Source organism: Taudactylus pleione, unplaced genomic scaffold (assembly GCF_031769625.1).
Source record: "Taudactylus pleione unplaced genomic scaffold, aTauple2 ptg000036l, whole genome shotgun sequence".
NCBI lineage: Eukaryota > Metazoa > Chordata > Amphibia > Anura > Myobatrachidae > Taudactylus > Taudactylus pleione.
Window position 1 is genome coordinate 8,380,765 of NW_028284438.1, and position 21,432 is coordinate 8,402,196.

The 21,432-nt window shown below is 43.6% G+C and overlaps 1 protein-coding gene across 1 annotated transcript in view; it reads left to right on the top strand.

Annotated features, from left to right (window-relative positions):
• The first annotated feature begins 1,440 nt into the window (after positions 1-1,440).
• The window catches only part of EXOSC9 (exosome component 9), a 29,473-nt gene continuing 9,481 nt past the window's right edge, over positions 1,441-21,432 (top strand). The window contains exons 1-9 of the mRNA XM_088452235.1: positions 1,441-1,700; positions 2,588-2,682; positions 5,080-5,199; positions 6,534-6,636; positions 7,563-7,700; positions 10,309-10,391; positions 14,585-14,717; positions 15,114-15,202; positions 15,278-15,424. Of these exons, the coding sequence (XP_088308361.1) occupies positions 1,635-1,700; positions 2,588-2,682; positions 5,080-5,199; positions 6,534-6,636; positions 7,563-7,700; positions 10,309-10,391; positions 14,585-14,717; positions 15,114-15,202; positions 15,278-15,424 (974 nt within the window). The 5' untranslated portion in view covers positions 1,441-1,634. The remainder of the gene's footprint in view (positions 1,701-2,587; positions 2,683-5,079; positions 5,200-6,533; positions 6,637-7,562; positions 7,701-10,308; positions 10,392-14,584; positions 14,718-15,113; positions 15,203-15,277; positions 15,425-21,432) is intronic.

Genomic DNA, 21,432 nt, shown 5'->3' on the forward strand with positions numbered 1-21,432 from the left:
GCAGATATGTCCTTAAGGATGATGGTGAGAAGCAAAGATCTGTGGGGCCTGCCCTGCTGATTAGTCTAAACACCACCCCGTGGATATAACTGTAGGGACAGTGGATTGGTGCTTTTCTAATATTGTTATCTAAAAGCAGCCCCCGCCAGATGACAACACCGGACAGATGGATAAAGATCCATCTATGGAGTTACTGACTGTCGCAAAAATGAAGTGATGGCGGTAAGTGGCGTTATGTCATACCGCCACACTTCGAGCACTGGCGGGACATACATGGTGGGCGTTCAACAGAAACAGGGGAGTGTCATCCCCTTTTCCAGAGTGCTAAGGCTATGGTCTGCTTTCACCGCTGATTTCATGGCCTCACAAGCTGCCAGTTTACTCAGACTTGCCGATGTTGCCGCCATAGAGAGCAATGGTTGTGTTGGTGATCCGAAGAAGCATCTGTGGACGCTGCACTCGGATCGCCATTGCTGTCAGGAGGCATCTGCTTCCTATAGATGCCTCCTGCAGTATTGTAATATTTGCTGTATGGTATTGCACAGCCGCTTCCGTGCAATACCATCCAATCAGGCCCAGAGTACAGAATACAGATAACTCCAACATACTGTACTTAAATATTTGGTTCAGTTATGGCTCCATTTTAACCTCTACATTAACAAATGCTTCAAACCACAAAAACCACTGAACGTACTACTGATGCAAGACAAGAACTGTAGGGACACATATGAATTACACAGAATCTGTGTCTGGCTGGCTGACTTCAAAACTCCATTTCACCTGGTTTTAATCAGCGACAGAACCAGCGTATGTGTCCCTTATTAAAGGGTTCAACTTGCAATCCTAATGCACAATCATCTCCCGGAAATGATTTTGAAAAAGTAGGCAAGTATGACTTAGATGTGAGGTCATCGCTGGTACTCCAGAAACAGCCCTAGATTGATAGACAACAGAGAAAATGTGTTCTTTATTGTTGTGATATGTAGCTTGGCCAATGTCTCCATTATGGTAGGTCAGTGGGTGCTTTAGGTATATTTTACATAAAGCACCCACTGACCTACCATAATGAAGACATTGGTGTTTTAGTTATGTCTTTAATAGTTTTGGTGATTAGGAAATCAACCTGTAAATGGTTAACTAAAATAATTTCATAATGTTTAATTATCATTAGTATGCACCACTTCCAAATAAATCTATTTTCAAGAAGAAAAAGAGTTATTTGCAACAGCAAAACACCCATTTTGTTGCAGATAATTAATTACTTATGAATATGAAATTAATCTCGATCTACGGGAAAATGTCCGCTGCACTGTTGCATACCACGGTTAGATCTAGATGTACCATTACTGCGCTGTCAGTCAGACTGACAGCATAGGTGTGCGCAGCACTGCCGCCCTCTTTGACAGCAGCGGACCAGACGACAGTGGCTGATGACGTCATCGTACACCAGCCAGGCAGGGATGTCACTGTCTGAGGGGAGATGTAGGCTGCGCGGGATGATGACGTCAGAGTGATTGGAGGTTGGAACAGAACATTTCCCACGTGTGTCTCGAGTCTATAGTGCCATAGCTGCTACTGTGCATATTCGCTGTGTCCTGTGTCTACTGTAATGTGCAGATAAGTGAGCTGCCATTATGAGGGAAACTCCGCTCTCTAACTGCGAGAGAGCCTTCCTGCTGCAGGCGATCACTGAGAAGAAGGTATTACATATAGGCTTCAATGCACGTAGAAGAGCAGTTCGTGAAGCAATAGTTGCTTTTCAGTGTCATTGCTACATGTAGGGAAGGGCACATTGTGATATTAATATAATACAACATAAATATGCATATTCCAAAAACAGCAATGTTACTTGGTGTGCACTATATCTGTGTAATCCGATCACAATCTGTTCTTAAAAATAATGTATTGTACTGATGGCAGGCATCACTCTCCTGTGTAGATTCTGTTCTTGCTTCCTGATTTGCCCAGTATATTGCTCTTACATCTACTGTACTTGTAGTGATTTACACAGTTACAATTTTTAAAACGCTATAGAAAAAATATTTCATATTATTACTCTTTGGTTTCTATTGTATTGCATAAGATGTCTTATGAGCCTATTTACTAAGCTGTGTTAGGAGATAAGGTACCAGCCAATCAGCTCCTAACTGCCATGTCACAGGCTGTGTGTTAGAGTCTGTGTTTGTTGTGGACCCGGGGTGATAAACTGAATAGTAGATGATTGGCCTGCTATGTCACATGGCCAAAGATAACATGGTGGCGCCCAGACAGCCGTGACGCGGAGATGCAACTAGTCTTACCCCTGTCAGGATGGCCCAACGTTGGCAGACCTCTGCGTACGCACAATGCCAATCTACACACGCCAGCTCCCCTGCCAGAAGGACCGCGCCACTGCGCCCTCACCAGTAAGGACCGTAAACCTCAGCGCCGCGAAACCTGGGTTGTGACACTGTGTTTGAAAAATGGCAGTTAGGAGCTGATTGGCTGGTACCTTATCACCGTACACTTAATCAGCTTACTAAATAGACCCCTTAATCCTGTATAATGACATGCACTTTCTGCCATTCTGTTTTGTTCATGTCTTCAGCGTCTTGATGGCAGACAAACCTATGATTACAGAAACATTAAAATAACGTTTGGAACCGAATATGGCTGCTGTATTGTTGAGCTTGGGAAAACCAGGTATATAATTTTATTGAATCCATATGTATTACTTTATTATTTTTCTTTGGAATGAGAAACCTATATACACACTGTTGAATTAAGCTAAGCTAGGCTGTGACAAAACTTGCCTTTGCTTTGTGTTGCAACAAATCCCACCTAGTAACTTAAATTCCAGAATATACACTGGCTTATGTAAAAGAGGGATTCTGGTAACTTTCTCAATACATACAGATGTGTGATACATGTAGCCTCTATATGCCTTACTGCGCTATTAGCATACTATGTTTTTAAATGTGTCTTAGTTGCATCGCAAACACTGCGAAAAGCCACTCGCAGTGTACCAGAGACAATAGGCTGCAACTTTAATCTCACAGGAATTGGTTTTACTTGAGTACAAAGTTGCAGATGAAGTGCAACGAAACTTGGCATGAGAAAAAGCCGTGGCCACTCGAATCGCACAGATGTACAGATGTCGCACATCAAAATGATCAGTGCAAGCTAGCAACTCAAGTTGTGCATCTTATACGCATAAATAAAACATTTTGAGTGAAAGACACTCGGCGTGGCCGAGATGCCCGGGATCTGGTGCGTCAAGAGGAGGCTGTTTGGTGTGACTGAAGCCTCAGTGTAAAAAGACACATCTGTATGTAATTATTGTAGGCAGTTATCAAAATTGGAGATATTTGAGATCAAATTCTAATTGTAGTGGGAGATAATTTCACATATCCTGTCCAGTAATCCCATTTAAAGACTGCAGCCAGCCTCACCTCTGATAGTAGTGAGTGAACATGTAGGACATTTTGCACTCCACTATACATAGTTTGAATGATCTCAAGTTTTGTCGAAGCATCAGAAGAGGTGATGATAAAATGTATACATTATTTATCCTTTCAATAAAATTGACAGGAGACCCTCTTTAAATGATGAGCCCCTTTAGTAGTTATTATTTTGATCACCAAAGAATGATTAAACAAATAATTAAATTGTAGGGGTGTCTAATACCCATATCTCCCCCTTCTTTTGTCAAATAAAAACACAATTTTTAGTTCTCTAGTTTAACAAATGGTTTGCCTTGTTGGGCCACCATATCACTCCTACACATTGTAAATGCGTACAGTTTAAGGTGGTGAAAACTAGAAAAAAAAGCATAATTTTTGAGTGCAGATTTTATTATGAAGAAGTGCTTTTGACTGTTTTGGAAAGGTAAATTAATTACAAAAGGGTGAGGGCTCGAAAAGGGTGCATGGCCTCAGGGCATGCCTCCCTTTCATCATTCTAGGGGGCGTGCCCAGCATTTATGGAAATGCTTGGCTGCCCCCAAGCTCTACCCGCATTGTGAATAGATGAAGTGCGCATGGAGATGGGTACAGGAAAAGGTGCAGTGGGAGGCAGGGTACCGCCTGCTGACGTCAGGCTGTGATCAGCGGGGCACCTCCATAAGGGCAGGGAGCATTTGGGACAATTTTAAATTGGGAAGGGTGTAACACCCCAATGAAACAGTCTAGCGGGAATACAACAATTTCAAGAAAAGTTTTTGGGGTTTATTTTGATTACATTTTATTGCACATGATAAAAGGAACAAAGACTAACAGTATTTTCTCAAAATACAGTCCTCTAAAAAAAGAACAAGCTATACATATTTTGACTATATATTACATATCAAAAATTGATGCTGGAATGTGACAAGTTGAAAAATGGACTTCGCACATGGATGAGACAACCTTCATTGGCAAAGGTGTTAGTAGAATATGCAAAAGAAGGAATAGAGAGGGGTCCAAAGACTCACAAATGGTCAAGAACCAATGTGATACAGGACACAAAATACTAGTGCAGTGGTTCTCAAACTCTGTCCTCAGGACCCCACACAGGTCACGTTTTCCAGGTCACCCAGCAGGTGCACAGGTGTATTCATTACTCACATATTAATTTGACACATTTTAAAAGATCCACAGGTGGAGCTGATTATTTCTCTTGTGATTCTGTGAGGAGACCTGGAAAACATGCACTGTTTGGGGTCCTGAGGACCCAGTTTGAGAACCTGTGTATTATAACCTGAATTGAAATGAAGGGAAGAGCAAATTAACGAAGGTCATAAATAATGCATATCTGTTTTAGATCACAATTATTAAGTAGTAATGTTGGAAGAAATGGATATTATAACCTTTCATTTTTATTTACAATCTTTATATGGAGTATGTCAGTGTTTTTTAACTCCAGTCCTCAATTGCCCCCTGCAGTTCATGTTTTGTGGTTGTCTTTAATTATGCACAGGTTTTGCTGGGTCAATAATTATTCCACCTGCTTCCACAGTTGGAAATCTTTAAAACGTGACCTGTTGGGAAAAATTTGAGGGTTGAGTTTGAGAACCACTGGGGCATATTATGTACCATTAATCAATATTTCCTGCTCTTTCAGAGTTCTCGGACAGGTGTCCTGTGAACTTGTTGCCCCAAAGATGAATCGACCTACTGAAGGAATCCTCTTCTTCAATCTTGAACTCTCGCCTATGGCATCTCCAGCCTTTGAACCGGGAAGGTAATCATGTTATTATTTAGGTAACCCTTTTCTCCAATTGAGCTCAAGGCGCTTTACAGAAACCATGAACATAATAGAGCAGTTTCAATTTAGATAAAATACAGAAACCATGAATATAATATGAAAGTATGGCAGCCTTTATGGGTCATAAATTCCGTAAATTATTCATCCTAAACACACAAGTTCAAGGTGAGGCAGTAGTTTTAGGCGCACTACAGCTGGATTGCATCGGTCAGAATAGGCAATGTCTGGAATAGATGACACATAATGGGAGAGAGAAAAATAGTAGACAAGATAAATGATCCTTGCAAAATCGTCAACCATGCATTGTTCATTCTACACATGAGAGTACCAGGTGCGCCAGCGATGTTGGGCACACTACATAGGTTACAATATACGAGAAACGCAGTACATGGAAATATGACATACATGGGTACAATATAAAGCAACTAGCAGGATAAATCGCTCAACATGTCGCTCCTCCTGCACTTGAAAGTACCCAACGAGGCAGCCACTTAGGGTGCACTTCATAGGCTACAGTGGGCAAGATGAACAATACATAGAAGTGTAACAAGCTGGGGGAATTACAGGGGGAAAAGGGTACCGTAGGTAGAAGTGGGTAAATATATTGGGGAAAAATCAGGACTGGGAGGTATGGTAGAATAAGGGATCCATTATGCGGCAGTATGGAGAGACATGGAAAGCAGTCAGTGTATTGCAGATTATTATTTTATTATTATTATTATCATTTATTTATATGGCGCCACAAGTGTTCTGCAGCGCCTTACAAAGTACGTGAACAAATAAGTAACCATTGACTTACATTACAATACAATACAAAGCAGGACATGGACATGTATAATAAACATTGCTATATTAGCGACCGTTACGCCCACATAAGCAGCCAAGTGTTAGTTGCCCTAGTGGGGAGTAAGAGATAAGTTAAATTACAGTAGGGAGAAGCACAAGAGGGTAGAGGGCCCTGCTCGAAAGAGCTTACATTCTTTAAGGGAGGGGCAGACGAATTGGAGTGACACAGATGGGGTAGGCGGGGAGGAAGGAAGATGTAGCTGAAAGGCTTTAATAAAGTAGTGGGTCTTATGAGCTCGTTTGAAATATTGTAGAGAGGTGCAGAGTCTGATGGGGAGAGGGAGGGAGTTCCAATGGTGGGGAGCAGCGTGGGCAAAATCTTGGAGGCGGGAGTGGGAGAAATGGAAGATGGAAGGTAGAGAGTTTTGCAGCAATGGCACCAGCTACTAGGATGCTAAAACTGCAGATGAGTGACCAATGAGCTTTAATTTGTTGAATGCTAAATATATATGCTAATGTTCCAGGCCGTCTGAGCTGGTTGTGAAACTGAATCGATTGCTGGAGAGGTGTCTGAGGAACTCCAAATGTATTGACACTGAATCACTTTGTGTTCAAGCAGGAGAGAAGGTGAGAGGAGTTTTGTTTTTGATTAGAAAACGTATTCACCCGTGTTTGTGTTCAGTACTATTAAATAATGAAGTAGTTTTACAATTATAAACATATTTACAACATTAAGCCAGGCAGAAGGGTTTGACAGTGAGAGATGTTCCTTATAGATGTGGCTGTAGTATCAGATAAGCTAATTTATTAGTATTTCTGTAATATATGTGTGTTTCTGCTGGGGTGAAATTTGGTGGTCAGGCTGCCCCGAGGTGCATTATTAATGCCCACTAATTTTATTATTGGTTATAACCAGGATTTGGCAATTACTAGTATAATATAATAATAAAACAAGACATGGAATGACATTTCCTTTTAATTTTAATTATGTATACACAGTCCGCCTGCTGATATTACAAAGTACCTTTCACTTTACTGTGTCGTAAGATATCTTGAGGTAGATATATGAGCTGTGAAAAGAGTGGAGAAGAGTGCCAGTGGAGAAGTTGCCCATGGCAACCAATCAGCTCCTACCTATCATTTTTATAGAATGTACTTGATAAATGCAACCTCAAAGCTGATTGGTTGCCATAGGCAACTTCTCCACTCTTTTCACTGCTTCATACATCTACCTCCTTGAGTGGAGTGTGTACTGGTAGTCTTACCCATCCACACACCTGTCAAACTGGCATATAGTAATTTGGAAGTATTTTGTAGCTACTGTGACATTTTGGACGGACAGTAATAAAACAAGCACTCAAGTGCTGCCCCCAGGGATTAGCTCCTCTAGGCATGTGCCTAATAGAAAATCTGTCACTGTGTATACCCATATAAGGACTAGTATGAGAAGAAGCATTTAAAAAAAATATATCTCGCAGAGTTTGATGGTTAAAATATATCTTATATGTTCTTTTAGAGATGTATAATACTTTCATTCGACTTCTTGCTTATAGGTGTGGCAGATTCGTGTTGACCTGCACTTGTTAAATCATGAGGGAAATATAATAGATGCAGCAAGCATAGCTGCTATTGCCGCTCTGTGTCATTTCAGGAGGCCGGACGTATCTGTTCAAGGAGAAGAGGTCACTGTGGTAGGTCTTACGTTCTCTATTGAATTTTTCTGATGACCGAAAATAAATTATCTATGTAAAACAAAACTTAAGATTTTGGCCCATATTAAAACAAATTCATGTGACAAATGTATTTTATTTGTACAAATAATTTATTTTCTCTGCCTGCAGTAGAGAACACAAATGAAAAGTGACATTCCAACCACTAAGATGCTGGGAACTTTGCTTCACCATGCTTGTGTGGCTACTGTCCTTAAGGTGCCTACACACATAGCGATGTGCTCACGATCCCACGATGTGTACGATTTCCCCCTGAATTCTCCTTGGGAGGTCTCCGGCAGTCATGGGCACGATTTGGTCTGAAAAGCTGCCAATTTGGCACACAATCTGTCATGCCTCCTAAACTATCCAGTGCATCGTGACTTACATTTTCAGATCTGCCCTACAGCACAGCAGATCTGAAGATGCGATGTGCAACCTGCGGGGATGCGCATCGCATCGTGATCGTGAGTGGGGACTCAAGATTTGGGCATATTTTACACGACCTGTCGTTCCGATGCGTCGGAATCGGCCAGATTGTGAAAAATATCGCTATGTGTATAGGCACCTTTAGCCTTAACCATGGGTTAAGTGGACCTCTGTCCACCTAGTGTAAAGAGTAGGCAGCAGCATTTATATAAGCACACAAAATGTGTCCATCACAGGCCAAATACCTTGTTCAGTCCAATGTGGCCCTGTTTAGAGTGGTTGAGTGTTTATATTCTTTGAAATGCAAGTGTTTCAAGTAAGTTTTGTGTGCACTCCTCCAACAACTCCCTTCTGTAGACTGTCTTACTGGGGTGATGCTTTCAGGATGTTAAAGATCAGAACCAGTCTCTCTGATTTCTTATTTAGAAACGCAATACTCAGATTTCCTTTCACAAACATCCCTCTTCCCCTTCTTTCTAAGTTGGTGTCTATGGAACAAGCAGACCAATATATTCATGTCTAATGATGTTTTGAAGTCTTATATCCCTTCTCCCATTGTGACTGGGGGTTATAGAAAAATTCACACCTACTAAATGTCCGTCAGATGTTTTATTACACAAGGACCATTAAGTGTTGACTCCGGAGGCCATGCTCAAATGCCTCCTTTTCATCTGCTGTTTTTTTGGCCAATGATAGCCCTAATTGTATTGCAAATGGGACCTTCAGGTGGACTGAACAATTCTGGGAAAAGCCACTGATAGTTTTCAGTGTCCAGAGTACTTAGTTTTACAGGGAAGACTGTTGACTCTGCTTGATTTACCGTCAGCCTTTGATAATGCAAAGGTGGCACACAGGGACATGTGACCAAAATCTTTGGCAGCAATTATACCATGGGAGGGAACAGTATCTTTCTCAACTAAACAGACTTAAGTATTATAGATTGTTGCCTGAATTACAAATGGCCTTTTGCACTGCAAACAGTTCTATGAGCACACTTTAAAGTCCTAGGGGAAAGTACAGTCATAGAAGGACTTCCAAGTTGGTTTACACCTAATCAACAAGCATTGGCCATTCTTGATGATTTGTAGGTAGCGGCTCAATTTTTTCTTATCATTTTGTCATGTGGTGCTCCTGGTCCTCTGATCTCCATTCAAGTTGTTTTTGTTTTTGATCTTTGGGAGTCTATGTACTAATAATTGCGGACCAGCAAGCGATTATTATGTATCCATATCGCAGGGGATGTTTTTCATTTTAAATGAAAATATCCCCACTATGTACAGAGGGGAACTCGCAGGGACTGTGGTTGCGGTAACAGCTGTGTCTGCGAGTTATATCCCCGGCATTATGTAGAAGTATTTCACGTTTGTAAAGACTTCTCCTGTGGAAGCTGACGCTGCTCATGCGCATAGTATCAGCTTCTGGAGCCGGCCGGGGGCTCTGTGAGAGAGATCGAAAGATGTCTCTCTTGGTCCTGGAGCCTCCATAGGCTTAAAGCAGTTTACAGCATCTGAATATGGTGTAAACTACCGGGTCCAAACTCCGAAAAGCTTCACTTTTTGTAGTTTGGTACATAGGGCTGAGATCGTAGTCCTCATTGATAATAATAGCGGCTGCAATATCAGTGCTAATTAGCCCTCTGCCGGAGATTTCTGTGACAGACAAACCCGCTGAAATCTGGACTCTGCAGGTACTTGATCTGTTGATTTTTGTCTCCTTACTGACTATGTGTGGCCTACTGTTATAAGGGAAAGGAGGAATCATGGGGATTTTTTCCTGTGCTTTGGATCTTAGAGGATGAGGATATAACTAATTATCTGCATGTCCCATAGAGCAGAATGAAAATGCGAATAAGTACAAAATAAAATCCTTTGCAGTTATGATCGGACCCAGTTTGCATTGGATCTATGAGCAATACAAATAAGCGAGATGCTTTGAGGTAATGGATAAATATATTTGACAGCAATTATTTACCATTTCTCATTTGTATGCATGGAATTATGGAAAAGTGGATTTGAAAGTGAAAAAATGTGGGCAATGAAGATATAAAAATGATTCTCTGGAAAGCTGAGAATTTTATTTGATGATTTTTTTTTTTTTTTGTCTTCTTTCCCATTTTACTTTTTTATGAATGAAACTCCTGGTATGCTGTTATTTTGGTTAGTACTCTCCGGAAGAACGTGACCCTGTTCCTCTCAGCATCCACCACATGCCCATTTGTGTCAGCTTTGCCTTTTTCCAGCAAGGGTAAGGAAGTAAAATATAGAGGACTTTTAGTTGTTCATGCTTTCTTTGTCATGACGAAAGTACTGCACATGTTATACTAGTCTGTTGTGATTACTGATACTTTATAGTAAATATGATCCTGTATCCGCATATAGTGACAAAATAAGCACATTTAAGTAATTTTTGTTTGTTTTAGGAAATGTGAATTAAATATTATTTTAGCCTATTCATGTTTTCGAGCATTTTTGAGGCAAAGGATGCAGAGCACTGTGGCCACTTGGATACCACACTACTATTCATACTGTCGGTAGGCAGTGCCAGTGCATAACAGCAGGGCACATTTATTTAGTAATAGGATGGAGAGACAAGATGGTTCTGCTTGTAATCTTAAATATATGGGACAGTAAGTGTTGGATACATGAGGTTATGTTCTAGTGATTGAGTATTAGCCTAGCTAATATAATCTCTGCAGCATCTTCTCTCCCCAATATCTAAATTCTCCTCTCCTAATCTTGCATTACCACTTCTTAATCAGATCCTAGCAACAGCTCTTGATCATGTGGCTATTTTTTCCGCTCAGCTTCAACCACTGTCTGAATCGTGGCAAGGTAAAGACATACACTGCCTTCAAAATCTCTCCACAAACTAGAATGACATTGGCAAAAGTCATTCATCTATAGCAATGTTGGTGTGCAGATCAGAGGCTTTTTTGAGTTTAAAGGAGAACAAATGTAAGTGTGATGATTATTGGGTAGAATAAAGCCGTCCATTATCCATGAACTATGGTAAAGTCTTGCTGTATGCAGTGTTGCTGGTGTAGGGTTAAGAAGAAATTTCCATGTATTAAAATAAGCATTTGGGGGTAAGAAACCTTTAGTGAAGATCAGAGATTGGAAGTAAATATGTGTTGGTAGTGATCAGAGCGTTTAAGTAGGCGTGGAAATAAATATAACTGTGATTTCTGGGAAGACTTGGTGAAGTGCAGAGAGGTTAAAGCAGTGTAGGAAAGTTTGCAGGTGATGGTCTGAGAGATGAAAAGGATTGTTCAGGAAATCCAAAACTGAATAATTTCTGGAGAAAACATCAAGGCAGTAGCCATCCTGGTGAGTGGAAGAGCCAGTCCACAGGACCGGCTGGCTGAGGGGGTTGGAGAGAATAGTTTTGAAGCACAAGGAGTATTTGGATGAGCATTTGGATGAGCAGGGCCCACCCCCTTGTCTGCCCCCAGGCCTGGAACTGTGGTTACGTGGAAACCACCGTTTCAAAGTGCTGAAGGTGTGAAGTAGTGTCTGATTGCGGGACCCATGTTTCTAGTGTTGCCGGAAGGTTTAAGTTGTTTGAGAGGTTCGGGATGGATGGTTTTTTTTCAAATGCTGCGAGAGGCACATTTGAAGGATTTTCAAAGTAAAGAGAGACCTTAAATATGTTTGTCGGCAGTAGGGGTTTGATAAAATATGGCAGGGGATTAAAGCAAATGGACAATACAATAAGAGAGGCAAAAAATTAGTTAGTTACATTGTCTCAGGTACTGTGGGCAGCTGTGTGTAGCTTTGTTTTTTCTTTCTCAGGGCTTTGTTGGTTCTGTAACCCTGAACCGGCAAGTCAGTATAGCTAACCACCTTTAAAATGGGGGTTTATGAGTGGAAGGACTAATCGCAAGCTTTGCTCCCTATTAATTGTGGCTTGTGATTGATTCTGGTCACATTCCCTATACTGCCCATACTCTCCCTTTTTACTAATGCAGTAGCGCAGCATGTGTGAGAAGATGTTTGCTGGTAAACAAGTGCTGAGTGTTAAGGTGCGTACACACTGGGCGATTAGGAAAGACCGTACGATTACGACATCATAATCCTACCGTTGTTCCTGTTCTCCTATAGGGCCTACACTGAACCATCAGACGTTCAGTGTAGGCACCCTCCATCATTCCTGAACATGGCCAATATGTAGTTATGGACAGATTGGCCTACATGTTCAGGCGATGGACAATGCCGGAAACGACCAGCGGGAGGGCGCATCGCTGGTCGTTTCCAACATTATAGTGCGATATTACTGAGCGATTATATTATAGTGCACGATGTCGTAATCGTGCAATCGCTCAGTAAAATCGCCACGTGTGTACGCACCTTCAGAGTTCTGGCTAACACAGTGTCCTGAAACTCGCATCATAGGTCAATGGTTAACACAATAATAGATACTGGCTAATAGTTAGGCTGGCCATACACTTAAAGATTATCTTTATGCCCAGCCAACCATACATTACTAGAAAATCTGGTAATGTATGGGAGCAAATTACAATCAACAATTTTTCTCCCATACACCAGAAAAAAAGGTTGTTTGGGAAATTGGTTAAATGAAACTGATCTAACCAAATTGTCTGACCGTTTTCCATCTTTTGGCAGCAAATGGTCGATTGTTATTTGCTCCCATATATTAGCAGATTTTGGTCCAATCAGCCAACTAGTTGGCTGTACAGAAAGATAATCTTTGAGTCTCTGTAAAGCTGGCCATACACCTAAAGTACAAATGATTTACTTTCCACCATTTCCCTCCACAGCGGATATAAAACCCTGCAACTGAGTAACTGGATACAAACAGCAACAATTTTCAATACACAAACCTGGCATTTCAATGTTAATGCTAAATAATATATATTATTTGTAAGCATTGTGTGCAAATACACTTGTATAAGTAGCTACTATAGAGTAAACCTAGGAATTTGTGATTGAGCCTAGATAAGTAGTCCTAGCTGTTTTAGGTGTCCCCATACTTTGTTGGATTGTTTCTTTGAGATGATGCTACGCTGTGGGATTTGGGACCAGGATAGATTTGGGCATTTCCCATTGAATGAATTATGAAGATGAGTACCTGTAAGGATACATGCCGTCAGGTATTTTCTGTCCATGAAATGTGTTTACCAAACATAATTATCTCAAAATGAATCTGTTTCCCTGTGAATTATGATCTAGCCTCAAGATATGTGAGCTGTAAGGCGCTCCCTCAAATGCAGTGTCATGGGAGACCGCTGCCAGCATTTTCAATGTATTTCTTTATTAAATTAGACCTGTATAGACATCCTTGACAAACTATAAACAGGGCATGTAAATAAGAACTGCTCCTGCTCTGGAGAAGTCCCTGCTACAGCAGAACAAGGTCTCTTTTGCCAGTAACCGCACTGATGTATCTCCTGATAATTTGGCCCATTACCTAGATTTATTTTGATATTGAAGTATAGTAAATGTATAAATACCTTCTGTTTCCTTTTCACCTTGTCATGTACTGTTTGATAATGGTGACGTCCTTTCCATAAGTAACACACGATTGCTTTCTGACTGCCCATCATTTTAAACTGGTGGAGAGGTGACATCTTGATTTAAAATTGCAAGTCAGAACAATCTGGCTGAGAAGAGTCCAAACTTGGTCCCATCTGTAATCCACAGCACAGAGTATAGAAATGGAAACTGTGCTGCTGTACATTAGGAAAGGATATCCTATGATGATGCTGCAGTGATGTCACATGAACTTCTTTCTGGAGACCTGTGTATCTTGCCTGCTAGCACCATTAGATCCATGGAATTTGGAACTAGTAGAAGTATCTTTATTAGATTCTGCTTTAGTGGTGACAAAAAGGCAGACCAATCAAGCAAATTAAGGTGTCCCCCAGTTCATAATAAAACTAAAAGCAGTAAGAACACTTCTATTTATAGTCCTGTTCTTCCTTTACATCTATTGGAAAATTGGCCACATGTAGAGACAGGCATATGGCTATTAAGGTGGTGATGTCCAGGTATGCGTTCGGCATCCCGGATTACGACGCTTACATTACCGATGCTGGTCAGAATTCCGACCGCCGGGATGCCAAAGGTAAGTTGCACGGTGGGGGGGGGGTGAGGTTAGGCACTAGGGGGAGGGTTAGGCACTAAGGAGGGAGGATTAGGTTTAGGGGGAGGGGCGGTTAGGGGAGGGGGAGGGTTAGCATACTGACCAACAAGTGTCTGTATGTTAACCCTGTCGGGATCCCGGCGTCTGTGTTCTGACCACCAGGAGATCCCGACTGTTGGTATTTCATACCGATTCCGCTGGCCACTAGTGTTACAATGCTCACCACACTTGGCACATACAGCTGATGACTGTGCTTGCTCTGCAACTATCAGACCCGTTTTCTAACTTATTGTTATGATCCTTATGTGTTTTGCTTTTTATATTTTTGCATTTAGCACATATTTGCTAGTAGATCCTAGTGAACGAGAAGAGCGGGTCATGGATGGTCTTCTCGTGATTGCTATGAACAAACACAGAGAGATTTGTACCATCCAGTCAAGTGGAGGAATCATGCTGCTGAAAGATCAGGTGACACATTTCCCTTTATTTTGGCTGCTATTCGGATTAAAAATAAATAAATCGCATTATTGCAGAGAACAACTTTTGTCAATAATTGGGCTTTGCTAGCAAACTGTTTTTAAACATCATTTTCACAGAATCAGCTGATGCAGAATGTACAAACTAATGTAGACTTGTGAAGAGTGCATATTCTATTCAAACTAAAAATGCAGAAGATATAGAAGATCATGGAGGAGTTTGTTTTTATTTCATATTAAATAAGCAAGAACGTGTTGTGTAAATTAATAAGTGTTCCCATTTATATAGTTTAACTGTATGCAAAAATTCCAGAGACCATTTTTCTTCTAATAGCACAAAGCGTATGTTTCTGTGTGATGTAACTGATTTGTGTATTGGTACACACAGGTTCTGAGGTGCAGTAAGGTCGCTGGTGTGAAAGTGGCTGAGATAACCGAACTGATTCAGAAAGCACTGAATAATGATCTAAAAGTCAGGTCTGTGAAGTAATGTATATTGCCTGGAGGTAATAAACATGGAAGTTTTTTTTTATATCATCTATTCATTTACAGGAAGGAAGGAGGCAAATTTGGGTTTGCAGAGTCCCTGCCTGATCAAAAAATAACTGCCTTGAAAATGGAGAAAACCCCTGTAGATACCTCCGATGTTGAAGGCAAAGCTGAAGAAATCATTTGTAATTCAGAGCCTCCATCAGATGTGTATCCTTCCAGATTAAATCTGTCTTCCATGGCGTTCCACCAGATTTGGTTAATATGTATTGCTGGTAGGATTAATATTTATAAAATACAGCTGTTTCTCACTTCACTGTACAATGTAAGCTACTGTATACATCTAGGACTAAGAATAATTACAGCCCTAACTGTGTGGAGTTTGCATGCAGGAATTTGGCTGTATTTTGGGTACTGTTTACTCCCATGCATGGGGTAACGGGCAGTTGCCCTGGGGGGCCTTGTTGGTGTGAAAGTAAAGCGTATTGAAATATAAAGGTCATTTACAATGCACTCTGCAGAAACCCATAGATTTGCATTGGTGTGCTTGCAGTGTTTGCAAATACGCGCTATAGCGCATATGTTACCCGGTATTGCAGCCCGGGAACTCACTTATAGAACGTGTCTGGGTCCCCGGGGACGCGCTGTGATGTGGACAATCCCTGACAGACTGTCAGCGATTGGCCACAGCACAGGCATCCCCGGAGACCCGGCAGAGCCGCCTTGCAGGAAAAAAACAGCGCTGCTGTGATTGAAATAAGCACCGGTCGTACCCCAATCAGAGCTCACGGACCGGGAGCAGCGGCTGCCGGTCCGCAAGATCCGATTGGCTCGCGGCAGGCACAAGCTTTGAATGATGGCGGCGGTAATATGTGTAACTACGGAGGGTGCAGGGGTTGTGGCTGCCGGCCCAGCGATCTTACCCCCTGCACCCTCCATTTGCCGGGCGCCCGCTGAGAGTGTGTTACCAACGGGCGCCCGGGGACGGACGGCTGCAGGCACTGGAGCGGGGTTTAAGGTAAGTTTTGTGTTTTTTTTTTATGTGTGTGGGGGCAGGGGGGCTTACTACAGAGGCCTTACTACTGGGGGCATCATATGGGGGCACTATAGGGGCCTTACTACTGGGGACATTACAGGGGCCTTACTTCTGGGGGCATCATATGGAAGCATTACAGGGGCCTTACGACTTGGGGCGCTACAGGGGGCATTACAGGGGCCTTACTACTGGGGGAATCATATGGGGGCATTACAGGGGCCTTACTACTGGGGGCATCATATGGGGGCACTACTGGGGCCATCATATGGGGGCACTACTGGGGCCATCATATGGGGGCACTACTGGGGGCATCATATGGGGGCACTACTGGGGGCATCATAGGGGCCTTACTACTGGGGCATCATAGGGGCCTTACTACTGGGGGCATTACAGGGGCCTTACTACTGGGGGCATCATATGGGGGCATTACAGGGTCCTTACTTTTGGGGCCATCATATGGGGGCACTACTGGGGGCATCATAGGGGCCTTACTACTGGGGGCATCATATGCTGGCATTACAGGGGCCTTACTACTGGGGCCATCATATGGGGGCACTACAGGGGGTTACTACTGGGGGCACTATTGGGAGTACTACAACTGGGGGCACTACAGCGGGAGGGGGGTGAGGTGCTCGGCAGGAACCCCCCCACACACAGCACTCCGGTCTCCGTTGAAACCGTCTGGGCCTGGGGACTAGCGCACACTGTCGCCCTTTAGAGGGTGCCAGCTGCTAGTGCCTGGTTTTTTGCCAGCATCTCCCCTCACATACATGCAGGAGGAGCGCTCACGCTACAGGCTTCAAGAATCAAAAAATAACTTGACCAGAGTTTTTTCCTCACAGTGGGATGTACTCTGTGTCCTGGGAGAGAGGAGGGGGTGGAGCTTCCAGAGCTGCTCTCCCTCTCCTGCAGCAGTACAGTCAACGGGGACAGCAAGGGATGCATGGGATGAGTCATTCCACTGCCGGGACTGCTACTTTTGCCTGCTCTGCACAGCACAAATCCTCTCCCCTGCAGCTGTGGTGTTGTTTTCCTAGAAGGCTAAGGGCCTGATTCATTACGGATCGCAGTTGCTAATACACAAGTAATCGCCCGATTGTTGCGGTCTGCACATGCATTGCGCGAAACTGCCACTGCGATTGCAGTGACTACACAAACCCATCGCAGAGTGACAGGAAGTGCAATTTGTGGGTGGTGACGGGGGTGGTCGGCGAAACGTAGGCGTGCTAGTGTGTTTGAACGCCATTACAGCTCTCATAGCGTGCGATGAAGTTAGCAATTTCTAAGTAAGGTCTGACCTTGTGCAAGTGTGTGTGAGGCTTGCTAAACATCACGGATGTGTGTTAGATAAAGTGGGCATCCTTATGTTGTGCTGCGACGGCATAGTGATCACAATGGATTCACATACTACCGCAGTGGAACTGTGTGCGTAATCGCTATTGCATTCGCAGTCGCGATCCATAATGAATTCGGCCCTAAGTACCATTGTTGATGTATTGGATGCCTTTGTAAAACTCTCTTAATTTCTGGCTGCTAATTGAGTTTAGCTGCACACCTGCCATCAGCTGTTACAAAAGCGGGTGGTTCTGACAACACAGATGGTGTGATGGTTAGCATTGTTGCCTCGCCGTATTGCGGACATGGGTTCGATTCCCGCTACAGCTCTAACTGTGTGGAGTTTGTATGCGGGGACTTTGCTGCATTTTGAGTGCTGTTTACTCCCATGCACGGGGTAATGGGCAGTTGCCCTCAGGGGCCGTGTGTGTGTGTGTGTGTGTGTGTGTGTGTAGGACCCGGTGACGCACAAGCATCTGGGGTGCTGCGTCCACCAGGGTGGGACCTGCGTGGGCTGGGCCTCTCAGCAGGTCTATGTACGCCCTAGTGCAGCAGGAGGCGCTTAACAGGGAAACTTTTTGGTTTGGGTGTTCCTTCATCTCTGGCACGGGCTTCTTTTCCTCTGTAGGGTTAAGTTCCCAGCCAAGATATGGTCCCGCTCTGGTTCAGTGCTTTGCAACGTGCTGTGTCACAATTTACATCAGGTTCCTCTATTTTGGTGCACTTTTTCAGGAATTTTCTGCTATGCGAGGCGCAGGTGGATAGTGGTCTTGGAGGCACCTTCCTCCTTCCAGGGGCCCCATTAGAAGTTTCACAATTGAAAGAACTTGCGAAGACTTGCGCTGTCCCAAAGGAATAGGATCTGCTGTCTTTTTCGCCTCATTGCGGCTGCGCACCACTCTTTAGGCGATTTAGTTATGGCTCTCCAAGTGGTGACTATGGGTCTGTCCTATCGTTGGCGGTGAAAAGTCATTACTTTCCCTTCAGCGAACCTCTCCGGTCTCATCAGGGAGGCTTAGGAGACGTCGGATTCACGGGGCTCCTTTCCTCACACACCTGCTTCAAGTGGATTGAGGGGGTGATTTAGCATCGGACAGAATTACAAAGCTGCATGCAGGCAGCTTTGCCATTCCAACCTTGCAAATATGCAAATGCAGCAGGAGGTGTATGACACTCCTTGCTGCATTTGCGTTCCCAGCCAGCCAGCTGAGTAAACCTTAGCTTACTCAGGCTGGCCGGCTTGTGAGGCCAGGAAACTGCGTCCGTAGACTCAGTCTCTGGCCTTGCCACTCCTGAAAAACGGGATGGATGACCCAGTTTCCAGGAACGCCGGGCTGACCCCCCCCCGCACACCCCTTAAATTCCTCTACCTGTCAATCAGGCAGAGGCACAAAAGAGGCTGCATGCGATTACGCAGATTCACGATAATCTTGAATCAGCCCCTGAGTTTCCAAGTGGAAGCACCTCCCACGGTAGTCGCTGCAGTAGCCATTTAGATCACCACATGCCTCTTTGGGCACGACTCAGTGTCCTGTAGGGATCTGCTAGCTAGACCCTTGGAGGGTTGTCTCCGGTCCTTCCATCATGGGGTGCAGCATCAGGGTGTAACACACACCTTGGGAGCACACAGGTAGCTTCCAGGTATTCAGCTACGGCCGGTTTGGCTTGAAGGGCCATTTGGCTCTACGAATCGCGTACGAATTCATTACCAGATTGTTCCTTACACTATCTTCTGTTTGGCAAGGACGTTCTCTTTTGGCCAAAACTGGATAATCGCCACCCGTCGGGAAAGCGCTTTTCTGCCAGTAACTGTCCCTAACGGCGTGGGCTGCTTTGCCAAGTTTTTGGTCCTCCTTCGAGGTGGTGCTTCCTTGGAAGGTCAGTCTGACACAAGCCAATTCTTCCCCGGCAGAGGTTCTAGTAACACTCTTTGTTCTGGGAACATGGGTCCAAGGAAGCCTAGGAGTGCGTCTCTCTCTACCCAGTTCGCTTGCAAGTGGTAGGGCGGTTGCTCCAGTTGAGAGGTTTTTTAAATTGAGTATTTTTTAGTGAAAATGTTTTCCAATTGAACAATACAATATAACAATAATTATCACACATCAAAATCGTAAAAGATATCAATCACGAATATAGAACACCTAATATAAATAACATATTCGCAAATTGCAGAGCAAAAAGAAAAACAAAATGTACAGCATACATAAACATATTATATAAGTATATGAAAAAAAAAGAGAATAGACTCATTGCAGAATAGTATCAAAATCATCTAGTACAAAATATACAATCTATTTTACGTTAGAGTGTTAACACTTAAATGTTAGGGCACATAATGTAGAAACCGCATTCCCAATATGCATTAGATAATCATATGTAAACTGCATTGAGCAAGATCCAAACATAGGCCCTCATTCAGAGCCGTACGCTCTGAGCAGAGCGCACGCTCTGAATGAGGGCCGCCCTCCTTAAAAATGGAGCGTCCTCCTGGACGCTCGTATAGCTGTGGGTCACCACCCACAGCCTATACGAGCGTGCAGTTTGATGGCCACGATGGTCGTGACCATCGCGACCATCGAAACTGCGAGCCGGAGCCTGCGGTTGAGTTTTCCAACCGCAAGCCCCGGAGTGATTTTGGCTCTATCAGAGCCAAAATCACTCCCACTGACATCACTAGAGATGTCAGTGGGCCGGCTTCTGACGGGTGGCGTTCCCGTGGGAACGCCCCCGTCAGGGAGGCACGCCCCCGGCACGCCCACCAAAGGGGGCGTGCTGTCAATCAACATCGACAGCATGCCCCCTTTGATCAGACACAACGAGCGAAGGACTTTCCTTCGCTCGTCGCGTCTGGCGCATGCGCACGACGGAGCTCCCTCCGTCGTGCGCATGCTCGGTGCAGACCATCGACCCACTTGCGAGCGGACAGCCGCTTGCGAGTGGGTCTGAATCAGGGCCATAGTCTGACTCCCAATCAATAAACAACATAAAATTTAGAGTCTAGGTAAAGTATGCTGAACTGGCATATGTAGATTGAATTCAAGTTTGACAGAATTTGGCAGAGATGGTTACAGCTTTACGAGCAGTATATAAATACCACTCATGAGATATTGTGGTATTAAATAGTGCAACCCACGTTTGAAACTCAGGACCCTTAGTAGCCATCCATGTTCTCGCTATACATACTTTGGCCAAGGTACATAAATGAAGAATGTATTGTCTAGTGTACATATAAAAAACGTCCTCGGCCAAAGTACCAAGAGTACAAACTGCCGGAGTCCAAGTAGATTGGGGTATATTTGATGATGCAATCACTTCAATTACCAGGCCCCAGAAACTGCATCTTTGAGCAGGAGATGCCAAAAAGAGACGTACACGGGTGAGGTAAGCCCTGTGTTGTATAAATAATTTGAAAGCTGGAATCTAATAGCTGCTGTCTATGGCCCTTGGTAGTCCAAGAGAATCCACAAGTATTCATCACACATTGGGCCAACCTCCACCTCCCACTTTTGTTTTATACACACTGACCGATATATCTGTCCAATCTGTCTGGTGGAAAGGAAAATCTGGTCTGTCTTCCAGGGTTTTGGAGCAAATTTCTATTGGTATTTGCTCCCATACATTACCAGATTTTCCTTCCCACCAGACAGATTGGACAGATATATCTGTCAGTGTGTTCCCAGCTTGGAAGGTTAGATGAATGGTGAGCATTCATAATAAAGGAGTAAAGACATGAGAGAGCTTCTCCAGCGTTTAGGGATAATAGGAACAATTTGAGCACAGAATCCTGTAACATCAGAGATGCACCCTCAAATTGTGCATTTAAAGCATGTCTAAGCTGTAAATATCTGAA